This window comes from Neolamprologus multifasciatus, chromosome 22 (assembly GCF_963576455.1).
Source record: "Neolamprologus multifasciatus chromosome 22, fNeoMul1.2, whole genome shotgun sequence".
NCBI classification, from domain to species: Eukaryota; Metazoa; Chordata; class Actinopteri; order Cichliformes; family Cichlidae; genus Neolamprologus; species Neolamprologus multifasciatus.
This window is the reverse complement of record NC_140459.1, coordinates 18,036,893-18,047,537: the sequence shown is the minus strand read 5'-3', so window position 1 is coordinate 18,047,537 and position 10,645 is coordinate 18,036,893. Positions and strand designations below refer to the sequence as shown.

At 39.3% G+C, this 10,645-nt stretch overlaps 1 protein-coding gene across 1 annotated transcript; it reads left to right on the top strand.

The window, feature by feature from the left end:
- The first annotated feature begins 1,018 nt into the window (after positions 1-1,018).
- cibar1 (CBY1 interacting BAR domain containing 1) lies at positions 1,019-8,681 on the top strand. Its single transcript, XM_085148980.1, has 9 exons — positions 1,019-1,211; positions 1,753-1,987; positions 2,089-2,157; positions 3,698-3,799; positions 4,035-4,040; positions 4,239-4,343; positions 5,630-5,743; positions 6,664-6,783; positions 8,294-8,681. Exons 1-9 carry the CDS (start codon positions 1,177-1,179, stop codon positions 8,408-8,410), a joined length of 903 nt encoding a protein of 300 aa, XP_085005106.1. The 5' UTR covers positions 1,019-1,176; the 3' UTR covers positions 8,411-8,681.
- Positions 8,682-10,645: the final 1,964 nt, after the last annotated feature.

The following is a 10,645-nucleotide window of genomic DNA, read 5'->3' as shown; positions in this document are numbered from 1 at the left end:
GAAAAGCTGCTTTTTGTTAGCACCAGTCCATGTTGCTGTATGAGAACGCGGGGAATAAATTACCAAGCATACACAAACATTAGGTTTTCAAGTTCATCAAAACTATGTGAAAAATACTAAAGTGAAACAGGTGGATATTTTAAAAAGTCATGGTTATGATGACAAGGTATTCATACAAAAAAGGCATCATTGTTGTTTTAATAAGAGGCCTTTGTCTCAGTTAGACACTGCATTATACAGATATGTGTTATGTATTATGTATTATACAGTCTTGAAGCATTCAAACCTTATGAGTCAGAGACAGCAGAATTTAGGCTGTGTAAGAAAGGTGCATTATAATAAATAAATAAATAAATAAATACCCTCTGATATCTGGTTCAAAAAAAGACTGACACTGAGAACACTTAAGGAAATCCTTTCCTGCTGTTCTTTATAAAACACAACTCCCTACATCAACTCCCTTTTTTATGACAGGCGAACACACATGTCAGGATGCAGCACACATTTCCGCGTCATTCCTTTGTGCTGTTGTTTCTTAATCTAGTATAATAGTGTAATTATTATTGGTTAATGTTATTTGCACTGCTGTTTACTAAAATGTCTTTTTTGTACAATATTATTTTTCAGTAACTTTTTTTCATCATTTTATCAGTTTTGTATATAGAATTTTGCGCCATCTCACATTATAATCGTGTGTGTCTATGGTACTTTTAACAGTGTTGCCTCTGTTTGTCTGTTTGTCTGTTTGTCTATCTATCTATCTATCTATCTATCTATCTATCTATCTATCTATCTATCTATCTATCTATCTATCTATGTCATCCCTGTAATAGATAGAGTAGATTATTACATTAGACATTATTGCATACCTGTCCATCTTCCGTCATCTTGAGAAGCTGTAGCTGTAAAGAAAAAGCAACTTTTTCTGTGGCTTCAAAGAAAAGGAAAGAAATAAAAAAGAGAGACAAAGATGGAGCGCTTACAGCTATAACGACTCCATCTCCCAGGATTCCTTTTTGCACTCCTAAAGCGGAAACGCTGGAGGGACTCCATGGAAACGGCCCACTGGCGTGCTTGCCTGATAGAAAAGAGCGTTCATTGATAGCTAGCTAACGTAAAATCAGAGATTCTATCAACACGGATCTACCCGAACATATTTCACACCGTGTGCCTGCAATGATGATGAGCCGTACGCCTGACGCGAGCGCGAGGTAAGAAAGATCCCACCCATCAAACACATCCCGTGTTATTTAGTGGGGAGAGTTAACGTTAGCATTAACAAAATAATCGGACGTACTGTGTATGCATAAAGGTAGGCTAGCAGTTAACTAGTTAACCTGTGTCGTCACGCTTCTCATCGATAAACTGCACTCATAACGAGTTATTTGTTCGTCGGTTAAGCCATAGTTAGTGATGCTATATAGCTGTAGAGTCACTATTCACTGAACGGGCATGTGTTTATAATAATAATAAAACAGCGCACTTACTAGTTTAGCTGTTTTATTGCATGCAGCTGGTCGAGTGACCGTATAACCAAAGAGTAATGGAGCGAAGGATAACAAGCCAGGATGCATCGCATCTACAGGATGTTTTGTATGGATTGCTACTTGCATTTAGATGAAACAGCAATAAGTAATTTTCACAGGCCTTGTGCAAAATAGACGTTTATCGTTTTCCCTACTCAAATATATGAAACCGTTTATAAAATTATGTTTCATTACTGCTGTTGACGTTCTCCTTTATCCTTTCCAGGGATAACCAGACAAGGAGGATCCAAGAGAACATCACCAATGTGGAGAAACATTTTGGACAGATGTGCCAACTCTTTGCTGCCTATGTCAGTAAGACAGCCAAGGTACGAGACAAGGCAGACCTTCTGGTCCGGGAAATTAGCCTGTATGCAGACACCGAAACACCAAGCCTTAAGAGGGGGATGAAGCAGTATGCTGACCATCTGGCCAAGATTCAAGATTATCGTCAAGCTCAGGTGGACCTCCTTGAATCCTTACCTTCAATCATTATTTCGTGTTCATATCCATAATTTAAATATTGGGTAGAAGAGAAACTAATGCAGAGCTGGTCTTGCAGGTGGAACGACTTGAATCTAAAATCATAGAGCCATTAAAAAGCTATGGAGCTGTAGTGAAACGGAAAAGGGTAAGTTTTACTGCAGCCTGCTGCCATGTTGACACTGATTTGAACCACACATCCATCCAATCAGGTGCGCTGGAGCCTATTCCAGGTGTCATAAAGCAGGATTTGGAGTACAACCTGGACAGGTAATCAGGTTGTCACAGGGTCAACAGGGATTTTAGTGAATTTTTTTCAGTGCCTTGTTGTGACTTTTTCTGTCAGATATTTTTGTGTTAAAATCCAAAATTTTACACACAAATTCATAACTAAATTTGTGAAATTTTGCAATGGTGTCGCTAAATGAATAATTCAATTCAATTTTATTTATATAGCACCAAATCACAACAACAGTCGCCTCAAGGTGCTTTATATTGTACAGTAGATCCTAAAATAATAGATACAGAGAAAAACCTAACAATCTTATGACCCCCTATGAGCATGCACTTTGGCAACAGTGGGAAGGAAAAACTCCCTTTTAACAGGAAGAAACCTCCAGCAGAACCAGGCTCAGGGAGGGGCAGCCATCTGCTGCGACCAATTGGGGTGAGAGAAGGAAGACAGGATAAAGACATGCTGTGGAAGAGAGACTAAGAGAAGAGGGAGAACAGAGATTAATAGCAGGTACGATTCAATGCAGAGAGGTCTATTAACACATAGTGAGTGAGAAAGGTGACTGGAAAGGAAAAACTTTCCAGTCACCTTGCATCATGGGAGTCCCCCAGCAGCCTACATCTATTGCAGCATAACTAAGGGAGGATTCAGGGTCACCTGGTCCAGCCCTAACTATATGCTTTAGCAAAAAGGAATGTTTTAAGCCTAATCTTAAAAGTAGAGATAGTGTCTGTCTCCCGAATCCAAAAGGGAAGCTGGTTCCACAGAAGAGGGGCCTGAAAACTGAAGGCTCTCCCTCCCATTCTACTTTTAAATACTCTAGGAACAACAAGTAGGCCTGGATGAAGGAGCCTAGGGGGCAGTGAGGGATGCAGAGCAATTTGCTGTTGGTGTCATTACTATGGCAAAGGCACATGAGGGCAGTATTGTCTTAATGATAACATATCGCTACCTGTACAAGCCACTTTGACCCATTGCCAGCACTCTTCTCTGCTAACCACTAAGTATATCAAGAAGACATCCTGTGGTATTTCACAGACGCCGCACTACTGTCCAAATTGTCTTAAGTAAATGTTTGCCTTGTTTGGCTTTTGTGTGTGTGTGTGTGTGTGTGTGTGTGTGTGTGTGTGTGTGTGTGTGTGTGTGTGTGTGTGTGTGTGTGTGTGTGTGTGTGTCTGCTCTTGCATGCATTCATTCATTTTAATTTTAAAAAAAATGTGTCCTCTCCTTCAATATGTTTAACGGCTAAAGTCACAGAGCAATTAAAAACCTATGCTTGACAGTACAGTTAAAGATAAACCAAAAACTTGCACAACAGGATCTACTGGAGATCCTGATCCTCACTGATGCACACCAAATTCTTATATGTTAAGTCATGTTTAGCAAACTGTGCATTACATGCTACCACTATTAATTCTTTTGATAACTTCTGGGAATTTGTGTATCTATGCAGGAGGATCTGAAGACTACTCAGAGTGCCAGAGACAGAGAAGCCAAACAGATGGCTCAGCTCGAGAGGACCAGGCAGAGAAACCCCTCAGACAGGCAGATCATTGTATCCTTGACTTGTTTCTCTTGAGTTCTTTAAATCTTTCTCTGATACCAGATTGACAAAAAGGCTTCAGTGTTACAACAGCCATCTGTATAAATAATCAAACGAATGCCTGCTAATATCAATTCAATTCTTCGTTAGTTATAGACATCTACTTAGAGCTGTTTGAAATGTTTGTTGTGCCAAGTTTGGACAGTTTAAGCTTATATTTCTTAAGTTTCCTTGACTGAGCTTTCAGTCTCAGGTGCGTCCCATGTAATATGTGTTTTCATCAGTGGTAATGTATGAATAGAAATATGAAAAACATTCCAGAAACAAACTCACAAGCACAGTGTAAATTCTTTACAAGAGCTTAAAGCAGTTGGACACTGCACCTGACTTATATTAGTCTGTTATGTTTTGAGTTGAGTTTTATATGTATATATATTATTTTTGCCGTTAGGCTGAGAGTGAACTCCAGAGAGCCACCATGGATGCCACACGGACCACGAAGCAGCTCGAGGAGACCATCGATGAGTTTGAGAGGCAGAAGATCCAAGACATCAAGGTTTACTTTCTGTGCACCTCAGATTATTAAGTACTGGCTTCAAACTTGCATTAAAGCATTCACACTTGAGAATTTTAAAGAAAACATATTTAATTAGTAAAAAGTTGGAACCGTTAAAATGCAATAGGAATGAGTAACTTATAAGAAAGACCGAATGACAACGGACCCGACCTCTATGTAGTACAGCTAATGTTATTTTAAACTATAAATAATAAACCTAAATACATACGTTTACAGTTTAAACAACTGAATTATGAAAAAATATGATTTTGAGCTGTGTTTAACACGGTCGCTAATAGAGGAAAGGAAGCAACATTCAACATTTTGTTACAGGTCAGATACTTAAATCCTTATATTAAATTCAGTTATGATAGCTTTTAATTGTAAACATAGAAATTAGGATGGGAATGATTGAACGGGCAAGCAGTACTTGGCTACAGAGTAACAAATGGCCACATCTGCCGTTCACAGCAACTACTTGCAGACTTTTATGTCGATCGTGGTTCTTTGGACGTAGCATGGAAATATCTGGAAAGATTTCCCTGTTGCAACCATGTTTCACCCTCAGTTAATGGTGTAGAATTGTAGAGGCGTGCCACTGGTGTGTATGTATGTGTATGTGTAACATACGTATGAACGAGCAATCATTGCATTTGATTTACGAGCGTTAAAAACTGACGTACGTTCATGAACCGATCTCGATCATGAAGTTTTTATACATAATTTTTTCATTTATTTTTGTGTGTTTTTATATTTAAGTGCACAGAAAAAGTGCACATTTTATTTAAAGTAAATATTTTAATAAATGACCATATATATAGTACAAATCTTGGTTTAATTAATATTGAACTAGTGTTGTATCATTATGGGATGATGATGATGATGATGACAGTTTGGTTTGGATAACTCTGGTGAAAGGAAGATTATTATAATTATTGCTGTCTGCAGTAATTTATATTTCAAAGATTTGCTTTGACTTTGTAACCATGCCTACATGACCTAACATGCACATACAGCCCAACATGCACAAGAACAATGTCAGAGGTGGGGAAAAGCAGAAGTAACAGTCGTGCAGGGCCTGTTGCAATATGGCTAGCATGTGTGCGGCGACTTTGGACAACCAAACAGCCCTACGTAGCATTTACTGTGATATGTAGAAAGATATCAGCTGATTTTGTGGACTGTCTGGACTGATCCTGTGCTCTGTCTGCTGTCACAGTGCACTGGTCTGTCTGGTCCATATTGAAATATTCAGTATTTGATATTCGTGTCTTCTCTGACTGTAGAAAATCTTTTGTGAGTTTGTGACAGTGGAAATGTCATTCCACGCCAAGGCTTTGGAGGTGTACACCCTGGCCTACCAAAGCATTCAAAGTGTGGACGAGGAGGAGGACTTGGAGGTAAGTTGATGCTCTGCTCAACAGTGGCCTTGGCCTTAGCCAAATGGACATACTGAGGTTAAAAATGTACATAAATGCATATACATCGTCAGGTTATTTTAATACATCGGTAATAACACGGTCTTATGCACCCATCTTTCTTTGAGTCATTGCTCGTACATGCACACACCCTTTAATTTACGTCAGCGTTTGAAGTAACCTGCATTGAATTCTACACAATTCATTCAGTCATGCTAACTGGGTTGCTTGTGTTTACAATTTAATGAGAGGTTTGCTGTACTATTTTTAAGAGAGAAAGCACGTCCTGAAAAAACAAAGGATCAGTGATGTTCGTCGAGCAACGTTCCTCCTGCAGTTGCCCTTGTGTTATTTTCCTCCACCCCTCGCTATCTCATCTGTGTGTTTTTGCACTGAATCATTTGCCTTCCATTCATATGGAAGCAAAACTCCTCATCGAGACAAGGCTGTTTTTCAGTGACTCATAGTACAAAGCATGGGAGATTGAATCATCTGAAACGGGCACAATGACAGGCATGTAGATAATCCTGATCGAGAACCATGGCTGAATTTGTTTTCTACACACTGAAAGCCACTGGGGTGGTTTCAGCAGTAGTTTGTTGTGTTTGCTATGAAAATAATAGTTTTGGAGCTGGTTTAAGGATATGTGTGACATTAACAGACTGTCATTGCTGTCGGTGACTTTTGTTGTAGAGTATTTTTACTTTCTCTATCTGTTTGTGTGTTTTTATCCGAGTCCCTGCTTTTAATGCATCTGTAAATAAAATACCCTGAATTTAACCTATATGACCTTATTGTACTGTTTGCTATGCCCCGTGGGCTTGCGTACAGGTGCTGCTTTCATTCAGTTTTGTCTCTATAGAAAAGTACCTCTTTTCAGCCCCTCTTACTGTCTCTGGCAGGTGTTCAGGAGTTCTCTCCACCCCCCCGACTACCAGTCACGCTTAGACATAGTGCGAGCTAATTCCAAAACTTCCCTCGATCGGACCGGGTCCTTCCTGCACTCAACAGGGACATTACAGGTAAGATACAGTCAGTGATTAAAAGCTCCAATACAGAGACAAGAATTCCCCAACAGGTGTCTGTAATGCTATTCCTTTTCACCTTTGGCTTTGAGTGTTGCACAAGTTTCATTGCGATGATAAAATTCAAAATTCCCTTCTTCCTGTTGTGAGCTCAGAAGTCTTTCTCATACCAATAGTGCTTGATAACAGTGAGTCTTATCAGTAGTTGCAATGATCATGCGTGGAATCACCCTGGCCATCAATCGGTGTTGTTTTTTTGTTACCCATGACATTGCATCCAAGGAACATCATGCATTTCCTCCTGCATTCAGTTTTACCCCAGGATCTTAACAGTGACACCGCACTGTTTTGTGATTTTATTTTATTTTTTATATATATAGTTGCATTCTAGACTACAATTTCTCACTAATTGACAAAAGAGAATTTTATATTTTTAATTAACTGTTTTCCGTGGGTCTCATGGAGTCTGTTGAAATGTAGTGTCTACACTGTAGACTCTACAGTATCTACAGATGCCCATATTGGAACTTGCAGATACAGATTGCTGTACGCAGCTGTCACTAGAATATGCCTCAGATATGTGTTGCGTCACATCTTGAGATCATACTTTGGCTTCGCTGATTAGGTTTGATTTTTATCTGAGAGAAATTGCAATCACTGCTAAACAGAAACGACATTTGCAGTCAGGAAAAAGAGAGGATTTACGACCCTGTTTGCATTAAGGATGAAGCCAGAATGGAAAGTTGAAAGTAGAGCATGTTATTGCACATGGAGAAAGTGTCCTCATTCTTACATGAATACCGTTCACACAATAAGGAAGGTACTTTTGCTTCCTGGAGCCAGACTTTCTTATAATTTTTACAGTGGTCTTGAGCAGTAGTTCTCCAGACTTTATGGTTTTGATGTTTTTTATTTGGACATTGGCTACTTTTTCACTCATTTGCAGTGCAATGTGGATTTTTTTTAAAGGCATCCAACATTAAGAAAAGAGCTTTGAATGTCCTTCAAGAAGCCTGAAGAACTATTCCTGAAAACTACTTAAAGGCATAAAGGCATACAAAAAAGTTAGAATAAAGATGCCAGATATTGACTTTCAAGCTTGTTAAAACTGTACAAATTCTGTTTTTGATTTATGTAAAAGGTAAAGACACAGGGAAGTGTTGGCACGTTTAAAAACAATCGTACATTTGCACATATATGAAAATATGTGTGTACATATATCTATGTTTGCTTATGTTTCATCTATGTAAGCAAATTACAAAGAAATAATGGGTAACCCAAAACTTACACAGTACTGTATAAATACATAAGTCAACCCTCATGAGAAGTTAATGTGAGGAATGTGGTCTCAGCGCACTTTGCGGTGTGTTTACACCTACCCTTCATTGTTTCTACTAATAACCGCGACTGAAGAAACAAAACAAAAAAAAATGATTCCTTGGAAGTTGAGCTTAATGATTACCTGCCAAGCTTTTTAGTTGCATTGACTGTTTATTTGTTGTCACAGCAACAAAGAGCTGGTAGTCGTCAGACGAGAAAAGAGGAGGAGGAGGAAGAGGAGGATGAAGATGAATCTGAAGAGGATGTTGACGAGGATGAAGACGACACAGATGATGAAAATTAAATACTCAAATTGTTTGGTTTTGATTTTATGATAACAGAAAGATCAAAAGGCAATTTATAAATAAAAAGCAGCCTCATTGCCAAAACCACATCACACATCTGCTCTGAGCAGTATTGCAGTGGTAGTGTTGTAGCGCCGTGATGCTTTGTAAGAGATCTACAATTTGTAATCCAGGCTCCTGTTGTCTTAGCTAGACTTTTATATAACACAGAATAAAATGTGCATTATTGGTCGCTTGCATTTAAGAATAAAAATATATTTTTATGCTTTGCATTGTTTCGGTGAATCAGTTTTTCTATAATAAGCGTACCCTCGCTCCCTCTGCATAAAAATGTCGACAGAGAGGTTGATTGTTATTTTAGAAATTGTTTGGCGAGTGAATCAGTCTAAGTGACAGTAGTTACGTGACGACTGCAGTTAAAAGTGACTCATCTCTTCCACAGACATGCAAAAATGGTAGAAATGAGTTCGGGAACATTTTGCACTGCACTGCACTGTCTGTGTTCATCTGAAAAAAAAAAACCTCTGTGTATGTGCATTATGTGTAATTTGAGATGTGCCTCTCTGTATATGGCACTTCATGAAGCCAATTATGTGCATGTGGGTTACATTATGTGTTGTCTGCCACTGTGTCGGCTGATGGCCGTCCTGCATGAGTCACTCAACACATTTTATGTTCCTCATCTGCCAGTGTCATGATGAATTCTTTTCTGCCTTTGGTTTTATGCACACAAACACATATCGTACATCTGTACCATTCTCTGTTCAACACACATGATATGTGCACACTTTGACACTTTCTTTTTTTTTAATAAGTACAAGGGCGACCAAAAGCAACAGCAACACTTATTTTCTCGGCGACGGAGATAAAAGCTGCGTAGGTGGCGTGTCATGAGCTCTCCGCGTAACAGCACCCTAATGCATATAAAGGTTAATGTGAGTGGCATTGCAAACATGGCCACGCTAACAACGCACTCACGTACCAGTTCAACTTCGGTGTACTGTGGATCTGAATGGCCTGCGTTGCATGAGTCATCGTCTATAAAATGTGTGTTTGTGTGAGGGAGTGAGTCAGAAAGCTTTTCCAATCGCAGATAAACCTAAAGGCTCCACTCCCTGATCGCAGCATAAGAAGGGACAAGGATTTGTGCGAGAAAAGAGCCTGAAAGGAACATGAGGAGTCATGCGCTTTAAGCAGAAAAACAGGGTCTGGCCATTTTCGGTCTAGAGTCAAAGGTACACAAGTAGGCAAGAGTTGGTTATGAGTCACTATCTTAAAACAAAGGTTGAATAACAAACACGGCGAGCAATTCAAACAAGATGCAAAGAGAAAGGAGGAGGGCTGTGGGGTGAAAGAAGGACAGTTGAAAGAGGTCAGTCACACCTCCTGGTCCTTATTGACTCTGACTCATTGCCCCTCAGCACCGAGCCACAGCTATCAAATTTAACACCCACATCACATGTCAATTGCTGCATGGCTCATTGCAGTTACTTTCACATTCTGCGTCTTTCGTTTGAGCTTCATGTCAAAGTTCCCAGAAACCTTCCCATGTTCCACAGGTATTTCTTGTTTCAGCATCAAATTGTTACACATTCGTCAGATGTTTGCCATACTCAACATTAATTTCATTCTTTCAGTGTGCACAAAAAAAAATGATCAATCAAAGAAAAAAATTATTGAAAAAATCCTGCTTCTTCCAATTTTTGAAAAAGCTGAGCCACTCCTAAACACCACTAGAGGGTGATGTTTAAAAGTTTTGTTACCTGCGCTGTTCACCTCAGAAAACTGATATGGAGACACTGTGTTCTTTTTGAGCTTGTGGGTAGCTGTGGTGTATGGATTTAGCTTCAGGCATCACATATGCATTTCTTAGCCTGCAAAGCCTAGCTTTTAGCATTCATACAACATTTTACAGCATGTATTACTTAACTGTGTCCCAACACTGTCAATGACTCAATCATTCTGGCCTCCACCTTGTTTGGGATTAACAGGTTTTGCAAAAAATAATAAAAGGCCGATCCTCGATGGAGTCTACCAGTGCATTTATACGTAATGTGATTTAGTCTTTCTAGCATGCACTGACATTAAAAACAACCACAAAACAGGTGGGAATTCACTTTTTCACCTCAGAAGGCTAACACAGTTTGACAGCTGAGCTGCAACCCTTTCTGAATTTTCCTTTTCCTGAAGCTTTGCACGTTCAGGAATGTGCAAATGTACACAGCGTATAGGGG

Bases quoted from the DNA above. Each gene is read 5' to 3' on its own strand.
- cibar1 (XM_085148980.1), top strand. From the start codon at position 1,177: ATGATGATGAGCCGTACGCCTGACGCGAGCGCGAG. The intron at 1,212-1,752 runs GTAAGAAAGATC...TATCCTTTCCAG, and splicing joins ACGCCTGACGCGAGCGCGAG to GGATAACCAGACAAGGAGGA. The intron at 4,344-5,629 runs GTTTACTTTCTG...CTCTGACTGTAG, and splicing joins AGAAGATCCAAGACATCAAG to AAAATCTTTTGTGAGTTTGT.